The sequence below is a fragment of the Rhopalosiphum padi genome, chromosome 4, assembly GCF_020882245.1.
Source record: "Rhopalosiphum padi isolate XX-2018 chromosome 4, ASM2088224v1, whole genome shotgun sequence".
In the NCBI taxonomy this organism is placed as follows: domain Eukaryota; kingdom Metazoa; phylum Arthropoda; class Insecta; order Hemiptera; family Aphididae; genus Rhopalosiphum; species Rhopalosiphum padi.
Genome location: NC_083600.1, coordinates 48,434,823 through 48,454,614, shown reverse-complemented (window position 1 = coordinate 48,454,614; position 19,792 = coordinate 48,434,823). Strand labels below are relative to the sequence as shown.

The 19,792-nt window shown below is 26.1% G+C and overlaps 2 protein-coding genes across 3 annotated transcripts in view; one reads left to right on the top strand and one right to left on the bottom strand.

Moving 5' to 3' along the window:
• LOC132930548 (uncharacterized) overlaps nt 1-19,792 on the top strand; it is a 61,490-nt gene that overhangs the window by 25,226 nt on the left and 16,472 nt on the right. The window lies entirely within an intron of this gene.
• On the bottom strand, nt 4,633-18,860 carry LOC132928636 (tubulin glycylase 3A-like). Its single transcript, XM_060993443.1, has 9 exons — nt 18,534-18,860; nt 11,446-11,584; nt 10,585-10,802; nt 10,317-10,511; nt 7,478-7,672; nt 7,185-7,398; nt 6,513-6,603; nt 5,376-5,794; nt 4,633-4,968 (listed from the first exon to the last, which is right to left on the bottom strand). The coding sequence occupies exons 1-9, from the start codon at nt 18,858-18,860 to the stop codon at nt 4,841-4,843; spliced, it is 1,926 nt and encodes a 641-aa protein (XP_060849426.1). The 3' UTR covers nt 4,633-4,840.

Here is a 19,792-nt window from a genome sequence, read left to right as displayed (position 1 = left end):
GCTGGTTTATTTTATTTTTGGTTACTATGGTAACGTATTATATTATTCATCAGTTTCTAAGGGAATTCTAGGGAAACCTAGAATCTGTAAGGAAAAATTATAATTTTGAAAGTTATAACTAAAAATCCATCACAATTGCTAAAAAAAAAAAAAAAAAGTTGTATCCAAAACAAAAAACATATCCTTATGATTATATTATGTATGTATATTGTATATTGTTGAGACAGTTTATAGTTTCAGCGAGTTAAAAAGGTATTAAATTAAATCTTACTTATGAGAATTTAAACTTTTTAAGCTACGACTCAAAATGTTAATATCAACCTAAAACCATGTAGTCATGATTGACCTTTCCATCACAATATCAAAAATAAATTAAATTATTAACTAAAATTGTTGTAAATTGTTACTTACAAATTGTTTTTATTTTGACTATATCGTGGTATATTCATAATATATAGCACAATACAAATGTACTAATTTTACAAATTTTAGTATTGTTTAAATTGCAATACATCAGCGTCCAGTGACGTGCCGAGTTTAATTTACTGCAAAAATAAGCACTCGAGTAGAGTTGATTTTAAAACGTATGATTACTCGTTTTATATTTGGAGCAAAAGTAATAAAAACCAATAGAAGCGGTCTAAAATAAATTTAACAATCAATTTCGTTATTAATAAAAATAATATCATATCAGAAGAATGAAGGTATAATAATAACTAGTAAATAAAAATATAACTGTGCTTTTAAATTAATTACCTACTTTGTTTTATGTCTTTATACAGCAAGCCAATGTGAAATAGAATGAGGAATAAGATTATGAAACAAGAATAATTCTTGAAGACCGTGTAGTTTGTTTTCCAGTGGCTGCTTTTTATAATTTAATAGCCATTACGAAAGAAATTAAAACAATCCGTTGTCTGAAAAATGTATAAGACAAAACCGTTTTCGTCGCTTCCAATAATTATAATGCTTAATGTTCCAACAGATAACCATTGAACATTATGTAATTAAAATATTGTTCTGCATAAAAACAAATTAAATCCCACAAGTACTTAAATTTAAGAATATACAAAATAATAATGTTCGCCAACACCGGCCGACTTGCGTTCAATTGTTTTTTATTTATTATTATTTTTTTTTTTTTTAGTTTCTCGGCGTTTATAAAATATATAATACGAATCAACGTTTACAAAAAAACTTTCATTTTTACAAATATCAATGATAATACTTTTCCCCCTTGCGATATACGAAGGACATTAGTTAGGTAGATCACGGAAGTAGTAGCAGATGTGAACGATATGATAGGTCGAAGTTATCGCAGGGGCTGTTGCTTGTCGTTTTAAATTCGAAAGACGTTATTATTGGCCATCACATACCAAATACAGTCGTAACTCGAAAGCGCAGTTGATTTCATAGTTAAAAACACGCCACCACACGCATCGCCCGTATAACTTATCCATGAAAATGGTTTTCCGCTGGACAAATTTTCGGAGTCGGTATATTTGTTATAGTAATCAATGCATTTTAAATTTTTTCGATAACAAAGAAAATCTAAATTATTCATTCGTGCAGATTAGTCATTTTTTGTTGTTGTTGTTTTTCATGTTTTTCATTATTAAAAATGATTGGGTATTTATATCGAAAAATAAAAACGTTACGACACAGTTAAAATTATCTTCTGTGTAGTGTGAACATTTGGTAAATCTACTGTAAAATATAATGTACTCGTGAGTTTACCCCGAGCGAAACCGTTTTTCTATATAATCACATTATTATGCAACAACCATTGTTGGTACTGACATGAGATTACTTTTATAATACTTTGAATTAGTATTTAAACATATTTAAGATTAAATATTTTAATTTTTCTAGAAAATGACATTTACATTTTCACTATTAAACTCCTTAAATAGTGGATGTATATTGTATAGTGTATACTCTGAAACATAAACGTTCAATCCGAGAAAAAATGTAAACAACCAAAGTCAACACTAAGAATTTGTTTCCATCTATTTCCATTATTTTATACCGATTCGTTTCATACTTGAATTCTATTATTAGCCCGATAAGGTACCTCCTCTATTGGAAGTTCCAAATACACTTTTAGCCAAAGGCATAATCTTATTTAACTATAAACACATTAAATCCTCATCATAAACTGTTTCTACTATTATTATATATTATTATATTGTTCTAATTTTTTTATTACTATTAATTAATTTAAAATTGTGTGTATCATTGTTGTACTAAAATAAAAATAAATTAAAAATAAATTGTACCCATTTAAATTGTTATAAAATAAATACTTAAAATACATAAAATACAAAGTTATTTAAATTATAAAGCTCGTGAAACTTGATTATGTATATTTTATTAATAACTCAGTGTTATAGTATTAGAGTATTTAAACATTTTAATACAATTTTATGAAGATGTGCCATTTAAATAAGTAGTTAAATAACTTTTATTACAATTTTATTATTTTAAAAGTTATTTTTATGAATAATGTCAAACAAATAATGTATAGTAATCATTAGAGATAGGATTTCTATGCATTTGTATTCTTTTTGCTTAAGTCGAAATTGATTAATACTGTCAGACGACGTGTCCACGATTTGGCTTATTCTCGTTTAAATAGAATAATTATTTTTTTTGCACATAATTGCATATTTAAATTTTTTTAAATCTCATGAATTTAAATTGGTATTAATTTTGAATGTCTATAATTATTGGGTTCTTTGTCGAATTTTCGTAAATATACTATCTAATCTTATCTTGGTTAGACGACCGTTCTTATCGGTAAGATAATAAGATTACTTAAACATTTTTTTTCACTAGTACGATATAAGTTGCTGTGAAGGTACGTACTTACATTTATATTTAATACTTTATTCGGTTTCAAACACAGAATTTTAGTCAATATAAATCCATTCTGCGTTTCAATCACCAGTTGTTCGTATTTTAAAATTTGAAAGACCATATCATTACGGTATGTATTGTTCAATATAATAATAAATAATGATTATAACAAATAATAATAAATTGATAATTAATTTATGATTTTTGTGTAAAAATTAGTTATTGTTAATGTATAAGTAAAATAAAAATACTTTGTAATTAAAAAATATTTGTTTTGTATATTTTGATGGATATAATTAATGTCTAAGGTACAATTTTTCATTATATTTTAATCTAGTCCTAATAATTATATAATATTAGATTTATATACATATTTGCAGTATTATTTTGTGTAAGAGATTATTGATTTATTCAAATTTAGAATGTTATTCAAAGGTCATTTTTGAAATATAGAATTTTGTAAATACTCAAAAAAATTTCTCCTGTAAAGCGGTCAATAATTATGGTCGTGTATTTTAACTCATCACGGTAAGTTAATATTTTAAAACCTCAGCGAAATAATAAAAAGTAATTGAATAAACGTTTTTAAGATCTCACCTAGACGTATAGCACTATGTATATATATTATATATATAACATAATATATTAATACATAAAACGACTAGCAAGCCGCGAGGTTGACACGGCCCTAGCGCCTGCACTTCTCCTCAGCCGTACACACTGCCACTCAGGCCCAGATAGGAGAATATCGAGCTTAAGCTGATAAGACCGCGGTGGCTCATTGTTACGAGACTGTCACCCCCGCAGTCTCGTGGGTCGCGGGCTCAAATCACGTACCGTGCGTAATTTTTTCAACTTAATTCTCGATATCTCTCCCATGACCGGCCACATCACGTGTGGTCGCGTCAAGGTACATAAATATAAGGTTATTGTGTTGAATTTTATTTACTATATCTTAGTTTTATGCATTTGATTTTGTAAAACCAAAAAAGACAAACTAAAAGCATATATAGAGCGATTTTTTTATCATGAACCGCTCATTATTTCAAAAGTCTTCATGTTTTTAAATATTTTTTATCCTTATTTTTTTTAAGTTTTCATACTTTTTTGAATGACTTCGTAGTTTTAATTTCATATTCCAAAACAGAATAATGTTTTGAGTATTTTAATACATAAAAATCGAATTTGGGGCAAGTAGTTTATGAGTTAGTTATAAGTATTCAACGTTTAGATGTGCGGAGTGGAGTCCACTACTCAATTTGTCTAAACATTAAATTCAATTTTTATGTATCAAAATACTACTCAAAAAATTATTTTACTTTGGAATATGAAATTAAAACTCTATTTTGTCATCCAAAAAAGTAAAAAACTTAAAAAAAAATATGAGGATAAAAAATATTTAAAAATATAATTTTTTAATTAAAACGTTGATTTTTTAACAACTTGAAACTATGTAAAAAAATGTTTTCAAAAACATGAATACTTTTTGAAATAATGAGTGGTCCACGGTAAAAGAATCACCCCGTGTATGCTTTTAGTTTTTCTTTTTTGGTTTTACAAAATCAAATGCATAAAACTAGGATAATAAATAAAATTCAACACAATAACCTTATATTTATGTACCTCGCGGCTTGCTAGTCGTTTTATGTATTAATATATTATGTTAAATATATATACATAGTGCTATACGTCTAAGGTAAGACTTTAAGAACGTTTATTCAATTACTTTTTATTATTTCGCTGGGGTTTTAAAATATTAACTTACCGTGATGAGTTAAAATACATGACCATAATTGACCGCTTTAATTTTTTTGAGTATTTACAAAATTCTATATTCCGAAAATGACCTTTGAAAACATTCTAACATTTAAATAAATCAATAATCTCTTACCTACATATTATAGTATTCATCTCGAAATTTTCTTTTTATTCTGTTCAGTGTCTTTGTGGCTTTGTTTATTTAATTGTTTTGTTTTTTGTGCTACTGGCGGTAATAATATTCTTTTGTAATGTTTTTCACCGTGTTACAATGTTTCACAAGTTTGCCAGAGTAAATGTTCTCGAAAAGTCCAGTTTCTGCATTTGAATTAAGTGGGAAATCCACCGTAACTAAAAATACAATTAAAACAGAAATCTTAAAATGAGCATTATAAAAGAGTTAAATAAACAAGTGTTTTATTTTTTTTAATGAACATTTAGCTTTTGAACTATATTATTTAAAATTAACACATTCATATTGGCCGAGTAAAAACGTATAGTATGCAAAATAAATTGTACAAATTGATATGATACAATCATACCGTTTGTCAATAAACGATTTGATTATTGAATCGCAGCTATATATGTATCGCTTGATCTATATATATTATACGTGATATGTATTGTATATTAATAGTAATTATAAATCTATAAAACATGTATACCACGAATTCTAATGTTGTGTATGATATGTACTATACTTAAACCAAAATAATTCGGTTACTAAAATATAATATAATTTATAATAATTAACAAACCTTTGATAATATCTCTTAATAACATTGTTGCAATTCTTGCAATGATACTCGTAGTTGGATTCAAGCCAGGAGCATTATTAATTTCTACTAACCATGGTTCAAAATTTTCTGTTAAACTGAAATCTGCACCAAACAATTGATAACCAAACCCTCTCCTGCTTTCCGGATTAAAAGACTCCATGACGACATCCGTTAATGTTTCACACATTGTAGGATATATTAATGTATCCCACTTGTCGCCGTTCTTAATTGATTTCAGATATTCTTTAAATTGCTTAAAGTCCCACATACATTCCTCCGGTACACCGGCTGTTCTACATTTTCTATTCATTGATTGAACTCTGACATTGCTGAGATGAATATCTCCTCCTAAATCATGAACTGTAAACTTCTTGGAACAAAATCGTACATATCCTTCCCTGCACAAAATTGTCATTCATATAAATTAATTGTAATGCGTTATAGACTATTTTGTAATCATAGCACATATACGATTGCTCTATGATGATACAATTTATATAGGTACCGAAACCAAGAACCAATAACTATACAATTTTTCATTGGTTAAAATATGCCATTTTAGATTATTTAATTAACTGGTAAATTTGTTATATCACATTGCATATATACAAGCGACCATCCTATTATGCATTTTATTTAAATCAATATAACGTATACTATAGTTTCTTGCAGGCACTTAGCCGACAATAAGGGCTAATAGGGTGGTACTTTGAGGATAAACCTCTCACTACACAGATGTAAGTGTATACCCCAATGTTGAAAATAATATTCATAATTTACATTTTAATCAGCTAGAATAAATTTGACAATATTATGATAAAATTATTTATGTTGGAGCTATTATTATTATAAAAACGGTTTATGCATTTTGTTATTAATTTTAGTAATTTGATATCAAAATAATGTTAGCAAAATGTGATGGCAAAGATCTCAGGAGTTTGTATTAAAAAAAAAAAAAAAAATGTTTTTAATTTTCGGTTTTCAGCTGAATTTTTTACTTGTATCTATACGAATTACGAATACGAAATAAATAAAATTTACATCACAAAGCATTTAACTATTTATTAATTCTATACGATCATAGAAGAATATTAATCACTTAAAAATATAAATTACTTGTACATCCATATTTGTATGGGAATCGTGTTTGTAACTAAAAAGTATTGTCTCAAATCCACTTTGACTTTAGATATAAGCAATGGCCTTTCTAAAACAAATTTAATAAATTTAATTAGTAGAATAATAATTTACAATTACTACATTAACAAACTTCTAGTTTCAGGAGTGCCATCAATGGATGGGCCCTCCACCTGTCTATACATCAAGAGTCTTAAATTTTAATCATGTTATATAATTATTGTTTATTATACTAAATTTATATAATATACAATATGTATATTATATATTTTTGAAAAAAAAAATTCTGAGTGGAGCAATGCATACAGTTAGTTTTATAATTGTGTGTTATTTTTATTTTACGAACTTTAAACGCATACCAATTTAAAGTGATAAAACATAAGAAAACACAAACGGTGTACATTTATAGATTTATAATTAAACTTCAATTGTTTTAAAACCATTCATTATTGAATACTCAAGTACTTTTCGATAAAATAAAGATAAATAATAATCAATAATAAACTGTAAAGATATTTAGCCTATACTTCCTGCCTACAATTAGTACAATTAAACCCATTTTTTAGTAAAAAGCCTATGAGTTCCACTCAGAATAATTTTTAAAAATATCGTTAATAAGTCTAGTTTATTTCTTTCTTTTAAACTCTTTACCTATATATTTCTGTATAACGTATGATTTAATGAAAATGTCATTATCTTTAATAGTTTTCATAATATTTTTTAAACGTCTCTCCAATATTATTCCTACACCGGAACAACAATTAGTTGGTTTTATAATCCACAGATTTGTATCGCCGTCGATGAAAAATTGTGGACAAAATGTCTTAATTTTACGTTCCCAAGCATTAAGTCGATGATAAATATCCTTAAACGCGATAATAATATTCAGTTATCGATTAAAAACAATTCGAGGATAATTGTTCGACTGTACCTATAACACTTACTCTTATGTGATACCTGTTACTAACACCAATAGTAGCGTTTTCTTCTACAATTTTCTGATACCAAACCAAAAATGTTGTCCAGCCACCTTCTGATATCATTGTAGACCACATCAAATCGCTTGCTACTTTAGTTTGACAAAAGTTCAAGAATTCCCAGCAACGGTATTCAATGAATTCGATTATCTCGTATGGAATCTAGTAGAATGTTTGTTAGATTTTATAATTTATTTCCTCTGTTTTCGGTGAAATATAATATTATTGTTATTATTTTCCCCGATTTATATAGACACATTCACCAAGAGGTAAGAATTACCACCCTCATTTTTTCCTTTGGTAATGAATTTTTCGTACTATATTTTTAAGTTGTTTTTCTTAACTATTTTGTGTGTGTCTGTTTATATAGTCTATTTTTTTCTGGATTAAATTGCCTAATTTTTGTGTACATTTTAATTTGTTTTACAAGTTTTTGTTTATTTTATACGATGTAATCGAATGAAACATAAAAGCAAACATGTTGCAACATCAAACCGAGAAAGTAGTACATATTTGTACTTAAATGTAGTTTTGTGTATAACACAAGTTTTCAGTTTTAGTTATTTAATAATATTTTAACTTAAAGAAATATTTTGTCAATTGGACAATTTGTGTTATAACACAATCGATTGTTAATAAAGTTATATTATAGTTATTAGTAAATATCTATATATATATATATTATAAAGGGTCATTTAAAGGACTTTTAAAACAATTTTCTGAAAAATATTATAATTTAAAAATAACAAAAAAAGGATTAAAAAAACCCTCATTTAAAATAACAATGTGCTAGAGAAATTCGCGTCATTGTGGAAACATTTTTAATAAATAAATAAATGGAATGTAGAATATATTTTTTTTTTCAATTCAAATAATAAAAATCATTTAAATGTATTTTTATAAAATGGGATAGGTATACTTACCAATATAACAATTATTCGAGTTTAATTTATAAATATAATATTATAATTAAAACCATCAAACCCCTACAACCTACTAAAAAAAAAAATCAATTCAAATAATAAAAGTATTAGGTACCAATAAGTTGTTTTTTTAAAATATATATTTCGTGAAATATTAAAATATCTATGTCCTGTACAAATGTTATAATGTAAACAAAACTTATGAATTACGATTATACACTTATGAATAAATTTAAAAATGAAAAATCTAATTAAGTAGATAACTTAAGTGTGTTGATTATAGAATTTAATTTATTTTTAAATATAATATGTGACATTTAAATTTAATATTTACGATATAATAGCATATTATGCGCAGTAATGTGATATGACTTGATACACGATATAAAAAAGTATACACCCAAACCCAATGCTGACACTTTATAAATTGTTTAGATTTAAATTATTACATTAATAATATATTGTTAAAACGTAATAGATAAAAACAATATTTTTGTTTTTAATAAATTATATATATATATATATATATATTATCACAATGATGTTTTAACTCTATGAAATTTATTGATTTATTTCACTTTAATTTTATATTTCAGATGCGCTGAATACTCTAGTAAATTATATAGCCATATGAATAATGTATCGATTGTGTATACTATAAGAGAACTGAATAGGTATCCTCTTTAGTTTTTATCATCTCTTAGTTTACTTTTAGCCGATTTCCAGTTGACTACCGATTACATTAACAACTGAGTAATAAATAACTTTTTGATTAGTTATAATATAGTAACATTATTATTGATTTTATTTTTATTTATTCGTGTTGTAGTTTTTTTTTCTTGTTAATTTTTTGTAGCGTATATTAAGGTATATATAAATATAATTTTTAATAGTGACATAAATCTAATATGAAGCATTTATTTTATTATTTTGTTCGTGCGAATTCGTATTTATTTTATTCTTATAAATGAGACATTGGAATCAAATTGTCTATTTATCCAAACGCAAGATGAATTCTGTTATAATATTTGGTATAAAAAAAATGATATAATCATCTTTTTTTTTCTTCTTTAATAACGTAGTTATTCAAAATCTGTTTTTTGAAAATTTAAAAAAAAAATTAAAGATCATATTTTCGAATTTTTGAAATTTATTATACTATTTAAAGTGTCCTGTGGATTTAAAATCTTCTGTTTTTTAAATTAACACCTCCTTAAGTTAATAATCATTGACTTGGAATATGTAAAAGCTATGGCAATTTACAAATTTTAGTTATTTATATTAATCTATCAATATCTATTTATAATTTATAAAAATGATGAACATAATAAATACAAAATTCGATATATTTATTTATTATTAAATATTCAATTAACTATTCAATAGCTATGTAAAACCATTTTTAAGGTATATTATTCTTAATATTATAAACATTTTATTAAATGAAAAACTACTCGTTAAAATTTTAAATTAGGTACTGACATAAAAGTTTTATAAAGTTAAATAAAGAAAATTATCCAATAAATAATTTACGGTAAAAAAGAGATGGCGATGGTCTCATTTAAAAAATAGAAACTTGTATAACACCCAATTATTACGAAAAATTTCAAATTATTTGAAAATATAGTCCTAACTATATTAAAAAAATTCAAAAAATCAAAATTTATTATTAAATGAAAATGTATAGGTTAGCACGCTTGATTAATCACTCTGTATATAAAATATGGATATTAAAGTGGACACATGGACAAATTATCGGTATTGGTAATCATTAAAAATCAGTTGAGTATTGAAACACGTAAATAACTCGTACAGGCACTCAGGAAATAAATATTAGTTCTAAATCTAATAAAAATTATGTTACATAATTTATTCTAACTTACAGTTCCGTTTCGACTAAATATGGAGTTTTGTGAATTTTTTGAACTAAGGATGATCTTTATAGAACCAAACAAAGCTGTTAATCTAAAATCTCTTATAAAGAAATCCATAGACTTTGTGTCTGTAATGAAGTAGCTCCTTGGAAATTTTACATTATCATTTTTTGATATCGTTTTCACTGTATCAGCCAATGCAATCTGTTATGTATATCAATACAAATTTATTAGCTATATATTTTATCGTTGTACTATTAATAATTCGCAAAAGTACTTTAGAGCAAAAACTATATCTATTCAATTGACTAAATATTGTCTTGTCATTAAAGTTATTCCAATCAACATCAAATCCGTTTGAAGTAAAAATGTAATTGGCGTTAACGTCTTTGACTATCGGCCACAAATATGAGTTTTCTTTATTTTCAATAATTAAGGATTCCTTTGTTGAAGTTAACGAAGGCGGTGACCTGACGTTACACATTGCACGATTGTCTAAGCGCATACACACAATTATTAATTAAATCATTTTTACCGTTAGAAAACAACGGAAATTTATCGATTAGACATACTACTAGACTAATACGGTGTTATGTATTATAATATATAATATATTTATAAATTATAATTCAATTCAACGTAATAGTCGTACTATTTATTATATTGAAATAACAAGACAGTGATATGATCAAACTTTAATAACGTGTTTATCTAGGTATTGTTTTATGTAGGTTTTTGTTAGATCGTTAAAAAAAATGTTGTGTTTTTTGATTGAAAGACTATTGATGTTTTAATTGAATAACTAAAAATAACTATGTCCAAGTGTGGTCCTGTACGAGGAAAACGTCTTATTTCTGTTTTCGTTCAAAAATTTATTTACTTCTTGTGAATTGTTTTAGTAATATATTGATGTTTAAAATTGAAAAACTATTGAATGGATTATGCATTACTGCTCGACTGTACTTCAATTAGTTGAGAATTAGAATGGTATAATATTTGAATAATTTATATAATATGATAAATAAAATTTGTATTTAAAGTATATTTTAACTCATTAAAAAAAAAAAAACAAATATATTATTGTCTCTATACATATTTTAGTAATAAAGATAATTTTATTAATTAAAATATATTTTACTTGCTGAACCCAATATAGTAAGCAAATACTCATAATTCATTGTTCTGAATACTGGATTTCTTTTTTCTATCCACCCTCTCTTCTTGAGCTCCTCTGATATTATTGGATAATATCCGTGTATTGAAAATATTCTTTTGGCCTATCATATTTTAAATTTATTATTAAGTTAATAACCTTAACTTTAATAAATCCATTATTAATGCAAAAATTATTTTTCAATAGAAAATTAAAACAAAAATATAATTACTTGATAACATTAAAAAAAAAAATTTAAATCAATTAATAAGTTTTAATATAATTTACACGTCATCATCATTTTATATTTACATAATAGAATATTTTAAATTATTGGTGCATTTTTTTTTTTAGTTTTCAGTTCATAAATTACATTGCAGATTGACAGCATACAATATTTGAGAAAATCAAATTAATTGTATTTTTAAGATTCAAACAATAAAACAAGTAATATTTAGCATATAAATAAGAAGGTAAAATACAATTATACCTGTTAATTATGTAAAAATAACATTAATAAATAATAATCCAAAATCAACGAAGTTCATATTAGTCATATTTGTATAAGTAATGATTGTTATATAGTACTAGATAAGTATAGAAAGTGGCAACTAGGAAAGTTTACAATCGATTTACCACCCTTATAGTTCAAATACCTTGAAGCCAGACTGATAAGAAAAGTTTGTTGGTCCACTTAAGAAATAATCTGTAACGTTTTATCGTAACAAATAGCGATTAAAGTTTTTGTGTCTCTAATTTTAAACGATTTGACGAAGTCAAATAAATTAATGATGTACGATGAAACAAGTTTGTATAAAATTGTATGATGTTAAAAAAGTTAATATCCTATATTAATATGATAAGGACACAACCGAGAAAATGTACATTCTACGACTTTTTAACTCCCTTCTTTATCACTATCATGAAAACATGACTTATGAATTATAATTAATGTTCCATTGCCTTATCAAATTGAAACTCTAAATACTAAACTCATTTAAACAGAGAATAGTTTACAGAGCGATTTTATTATATAAAAACAATCAGTCAAAATGTATGATAAATTTGATTATAATTTTTTCATTAATAATAATGGGCACATTTTACTAGCCTTATTTTTTCTATTTACTTATACATTTTTATACTCATATATTTTTAACTATTATTCTATAAATTGTTAAGAACCATTAATTGTAATTATTTTGATTAACTCAATAGTAAACACATTATATGTAAATACTAAATAGTTTTACAAACATTATATAGTTTAAAGTCAATTAAGTTTCTATCAGTATTGTTTTACGAATACAATAACCCGTCATTGCATTTTAATATTATAGTAATAAATATTAATTATATGTGTATCATAAAAATATATATGAGGTGAGCGAAACAACAAAATGTCAGGTATATGTATTTAAGTCCATACATAACATATCTGATCTCTACATCTTGTCCCAAATTCTTATAATTTATAATATTATTACAAAAAAAAAGTTCATTATATATTTTTTTAAATTACCACCTGGGTCATACCATAATTCATAAATTTAATTGTGCAACTTTTAAATCTTTTTATATGATAACTTGATTTAAAATTATACCCAAATATACTATACCTACATTCATATCCCTATACTATATAATATGTAGATTATGGTGCATTGAATTACCTATACAATAAGTTTATTTCGACTTAATTACTAAATCGAGCAATATTTTTATTTGTATTTATAATTATAGTATATATAATACACATATATATATATATGGTTAAATAAAACAAAAATTAATTAATTTTAACTGGTTATAGATATATGTATTATATTTGAAATTAATTACAAAGTTCTTTAACTGGTTGTTATTAAATTAATTAATTAATTAAGTTAGGTTAAAAAATATTAACTTTTCAACTAGGTAGTTAAATTCCATTATCTACTTATCTATCTACTAAAAAATATCTTCAAATAATTTATACTTTATGAAATGGCATCGTTACATCGGCAATATAATTAAAATGTACCAGACACACGTGTTAGCTGAATGTTTATTTGGTTGTGACGGATCGTGTGTGATAAACTATAAAGTTAAAAGAATTAAATTGGAAATAGATAAATCTAAGGACCAGGATAGTGCACAAAGAACGATGAGATACATCCGAATAACTCCTATCATAACTAACGAACCAAATCATGTGTTTTACTATTGCAAATTGCAATTGATCACTTCTCCAACCGACTTACGTGATTCTACTACTCATACGTCTCAAAATGCTTTCTCCGTTGAACGCATGTTTATAGATTCGACACACATATATAGATATGAAATGCAATTAAATTATAAAACACAGATAGGTTTATTTGTCACTGTTTTTTTTTTAATTCTACCATCGCAATACATATTAAAATAAATGTTTGAAGTATACTGTAATAATGATTTACAATAATATTCTATGCATACTTCAAATCCATTAGTAGTAGAGACTACGTATAAATATAATACAGACATAATATTACTAAGTTCATCTTTGGATATATTTATATTAAAATTTCTATTAGTATTAATAATACTGTAGTCTGTAAATTGAACTTATTATTACTGTTGTTAAAAATATTGAATTTTAAAAATTGGAAACCCCTTAAATAGACATTGTGAACATTTTTAAGTATCTACAATTATTCGTTTTTTACTTACATAAAAAAAGATTTTGTCGAAAACTAGTTTTATTTTATTTATTTATTTGCATAAAAATTCGTATTATCCATAATTTTTCTTTTTTGATTATTTTAAAAATTGCTGGAAATATTTAACTTAACCTCAACCTCCCATAAGTATCGATTAGATCAAACCTCAAAATTAAAGATCGAAGCATTGTTTCTACTATCAAACGCGTACATATACACAAATGAAAAAAAAAACACATCATTAGGAAATCAATACATTCATAGTACTGCTCAGAATCTGAAATTGATATTAAGTATATAGCCATGTAGGCGTAGGTAGTAGGTACGTTATATTTAAGTGTGTGATGAAATTAATAGAAAATGTTTTATTTATAAGATCCATATACTAATGTCTGATAACGAGATTTCTATTTTCCTAATTACCTAAAACACTCCAATAACTAAAATGGAATACAAAAGTTTACTCGTATTAAAAATGTAATAAATAATATGAGACGGCTCGTCATTAATAATTTTACAATTTATGATTTGTATATGAATTCGACGTTGTTCACAATATTTATACATCAACGATAAAACTAAAGTTATTTATACAAATACATATAATAATTATTTTATTTCCTATAATATAAAAAAAAACGCTCAAAACTACAGCATAATATGTCATTTAGGCTTGGGATAATAATATTACTGTTGTATAAAAAATATGTGCTTAAAATTAAAAAAAAAAACAAATTTTTGAAAAAAATAATGGTACCTACATTTTGTAAAGAATTTACATGAAATATATAAAATTCTCATTGTGTTACATACCAAATGTTGATTGTAGTTTAATTTTAGAGCACAATAAAATGGCGTACCTTTTTATATAATTAGGAGTAGATAGAGGTATGTTATAAACATAAAAAATATAGTTATCATATCATTCTTTTAGCATGTATTATGATACTGTATAATATATAGTGTGAGTCATTAAAAATAGTAATGAATTCGAATTATGAAAAAAAAAGTATTTCCAATAATGTTAATACTTTCAAAACAGTGAGTGTTTACCTTTAAAAATATAATCCTGTACACTTTTTGTAAATTTGTAGAGCTTTCTTCTGCTCTATTCATTTGTATAAGTCAAATAAACAATTAATTACAAAAGAAATAGAAATTAAAATTATCCGGAAATATAACAATGGATAAATTAAGGTAATGATTGTGAACCTAAGTGTTAATTATAATAAGAATGATTTTTTGATGTTTATGTTTATACTCCGCGAGTAAAATTTTAAATAGTTATTTCTAAATTGTTTAACAAACAGTTGGTAAATGGCATATCGTATTAAAAGTTAACATACTTATTTTATATATTTTTGTATTAGTCGTAGAATATAATATTTCAAATTAATTAATTTCTCGACTGTTTTGTTTAAAACTTTAACTATTGAAATAATTTTCATTGAATTTTTATATTTCGTTAATATTAATTTACTCGGATTGGATTAATATTAAAATGTTCTATATTGTCTTATATTATATTTCTTTAAACTTTTAATATTAGTTGTTTGGTTCATTTATGATTTATATGATATAAATTTATGATTTTACTAAGAAATATAGTTTGAATAACAGTAAATTCCTTAAAAAATATCGATTTGGTATTATGTGGTTATTATTAGTCATTGATAATGGGCGTATACAGGTTTACAAAATAAATTTTTATCAAAACAACTAAGATAAAAAGTATAGGCAGAAAAATACAAAATATTGGTGTAATTAACTGCCTGAACGAATTTCGTTCGTTTTTTCGTAGATAATGGTAAACGATAATTTATCAACATACAGGATAATATTCGTCACTAGACGTATACAATATTATTACCGACGATATAGAGTTTAAACAAAAATACTGACATTACTAACTAATACTAACTGTATACCCAACGATAATGATCTTTTAGACTTGAGTATGTTATATACTTATGCGTGCTACGGATAACTCACCGAATTCTTTTTATGATATTCTATACCAGGGGTGAGCAACTGAAAGTTATTAGAGGACCAATTTTTAGAAAATTAAAATTTACCGGACTAGAATATAGAGGACAAAAAAAAAAGGTCATTCAAAATATGCATTTTAATTTAGCATAGACGTGGCATAGAGTATAGACGATTGACTTTGAAATATTGTATGATGTAATTTGAAAATGTAGCGCGGGCCAGATAAAAAAGGTTCGCGGGCCGCCAGTTTCCCACCCCTGTTCTATACGATTACAATATAAATGTGGTCATTAATGAGTTGTCGTCTTTATTACATAAGAATATCTATAGAGAAGTGTGTATAACAAAAAAAAACAACGATGAAATGGTAAAAATTAGGCAATGTGACAGTGTTAAAATGATACATTAACCCCGGGAAAAATTCAAGGGATGGGTAGAAGTGCATCACTTGCGGTACATTGTATACACCCGTATTTAACCGTGGCCGACCGCATATCGTATATCAGAATGGGGGGGGGTTTCCGTTTTCCGCTAAAGTTATCCTCATCTGTTATCACCGTGTCCGTTTTCCGCCGAGGTTATTATCGTCCAATTTCCGCCAAAAACAATTAATAAAGGTATTATTTTGGTTATTTTTTTTTTTTTTGAAAACCCCTTATTGTATCCTTTATTATTATTATTTTTATTTCTTCATAACGCAAATATGTTTGTAATATTTAATATGGTATATAACTACTTTTTATACTATTTTTAAAAAGTTTAATGAATGATTTTAAAACTTCGACTTTTTTAACTTTTACACAAAAATATGTCATACTAAGTGGTGTATTTACAACTTATTTTGGGGGGGGGGGGGTGAAAAGTTGATTTAATTATTTATTTATATGTTTATAAATATAGTCAATTTATAAAATGAAATCAAGATTTCTATTGTTATTTGCTAAATCATCGATTTCCGGTGACGGGTGAGAAACCGCTAGTACCCCCCTCCCCCCCCCAAAATATGATTATTTGAGTATACGTGGTCGCGGTAAAGTGAGTATGTCAAGCGCCTATATCCTAAATTCCTAATCATTTTGATTTGATGGGTTTAGGTTTAGCATGGTTCTCGAAAAATATCTAAAATAATGCATTTATTTTTTCTACGGAAAACGGACACGGCAATAACGGCTGAGGGCAATCGCGGATTCAGCACGTATTTACGGTCGGGGCACTTTATGAGATTAATTATATAATATAGATATAAGCCCCCCACAAAAAAAACAATATGATACAAATTGATGTTTGTTAATATGTATTATTTTTTTCCAACTGGGGTGGCACTTGCCTATAGTGCCCCCCCCCCTCCCCCACTTGGATCCGCCCTTGGCTGAGGGCCACTCTTGCCAATCGGAATATTTTGTCACCGCCACGACATAAGTCGAGTATAATAATGTCGTGATGATACATTTTTAGAGAATTCTACAGGTTTCGCTGGAATCGCATTTGAACACGTCGCATAATACGTATTCCAGATGCACTCCGTCAAAAAATTTTTGATAAATTATAGGCTAATAATAAAGATAAAATATACGCAATGCATACATAAATATTTTATAAGATTCTAATACGAGTAATATCTATGAATGCATAATGTTTCAATTGTTAACAGTGAGATAACGGCGTAGCACGGCCCATAAAGAGTTATAATTATAAATATAATATTAATATTACTCTATATGGCGTGGCCGCACGAGTAACTTGGTTACCTATTGCATTCGTTGTTATTGGTAGACAGTATAGGCACGATCATAAAGAACTGTTTCTAATCGTTAATGTTTATAAATAGTAAACTCGTAAACGGCAGTGGCGTAGTGAGTATTAATATTCTTACAGTTCTTTTTTACAAAACTACCTATAAGTTGCTATTAATTTTAATTCTGAAACGTTAGTTACGGTTTCTTTTTAATATGGGTCGGCCTTCAGAGCAAAAAGCTTATGTTGACAATTTTTTTACCATGTGTTATGTTGGAAATATTGAAAAACGAAAATGTTTATTTTGTAAAGAGTCGTATGCCTATAATGCATTTCGTTTGGCAAAGCATTTATTAGTACAAAAAAAAACTGATGCAACATTTTCAACGGAAAAAGTAAAAATCGCATCATCGTCGATTAACTGCAATAGTATTGATCTCACCACACTCGGGTAACTCTATATTTATTAATTATATAAGCACCATAATAATTTAAAAAAACACTGTATTATACACGTATAATACATGTATAGTACCCACACGTATTATACAAATGAAAATTAAAATACGGTATTTTTACATCACTGGGCCACTGAGCCAGCTGTATATTATTCGTATATAACGACGTAGACATAATATAATATTATATCGGTTATTAGGCAGATACCTGAATCGCGTCCGACGCCCTTTTCGTCAACGCCGCGAGCGCCGCCTCACCAAGCACTGGTGCCGCCAATTTCATCGTGGCCCGGTGTATTCCAACATTATTACGAAAAATGTCTTTCATAATATGGGACTGGCACTCTATCTTCAAACTCTGGCGCAACAACCTGGTGTAAGTGTTTACGTTCCACCTGAATCTGCGGGCTTGGGGAAGCGGATCGTTCTTGCTGGTTTTAAAGGCCTTAACTCTTATCTTCTTGGCCGTCTTGTCGCCGGCGATCCCGGCAACGGACACGGGTTTTCTGCCTCCAGTGCTGTGGATAGGATTCATCGTGATAATTTTATAGCGGTTTATAATTTATATAATTTTGCGTGATGATTGTATGAGAAAATTTTTTGTTTGTCAGCTTATAATGTTATATTGTTTATACTATGTATTTATTATGTTACTATGGCGATTCGTTTCTGTTGAATGAGTATTAAATATTATAAAATATACGAACCATATAATAGATATGTTTAACGCTTGGCTAATACGTTTAATTCATATTACATAATAAAAGCTGGACCAGGTAGTTGATTTTGAAATGGTCGCATTAATTTTTTTCAAAACCTTATTTAGCATATAGGCCATAGGTAGTAAAACAAAATGTAATACTTATATATAAAAGTTAATAAATAATAATTTGAAATTAAATTGAAATTTCTACATGCAATACAAATATATAGATTTTGATGTTTTTTCGTTTAAGCTTTGAACTATACCATAGTAGCAGAAAGTATCTTATAAGTAATAGGATACCGTATATCTACATGATATATTTTAAAAGCAATTAGGATCATTTTGATACCTTTTAAATTAACTTGAAATTAACACGTGCAGAGGTGGTTGCATAAAAAAGTAACTTGTCAAGTTAAAAGTTACTCATAAAAATAAGTAACTCCTTATGAGTGTACATAATTGAAATTTAATCAACCTCTTAATTTAATTGTAAACTCGTTAATTCTCTGCTTTGAATTTATTATATTTTAATATGTGGATTGATATACATAAGATAGTGAGTAATACATATTTCAGACCGATAACCTTATTTTAAGTTTATGTATATTTAGTAAATGAAATGTTTATACTATTGACGTATCTGTTTAATATTTCTAAATTACCAATATATGGTAATTACGTTTAATATTTTTACTTGCCAAATCTAAATGTCTTAATTTTTCATTTATTGTTACGAAATATAAATTATTCAATTAATAAAT

Bases quoted from the DNA above. Each gene is read 5' to 3' on its own strand.
- LOC132928636 (XM_060993443.1), bottom strand. From the start codon at position 18,860: ATGAATCCTATCCACAGCACTGGAGGCAGAAAACCCGTGTCCGTTGCC. The intron at 7,673-10,316 runs GTAAGTTAGAAT...ACATTCTACTAG, and splicing joins TATTTAGTCGAAACGGAACT to ATTCCATACGAGATAATCGA. The intron at 5,795-6,512 runs GTAATTTATATT...AATTTTGTGCAG, and splicing joins ATACAAATATGGATGTACAA to GGAAGGATATGTACGATTTT.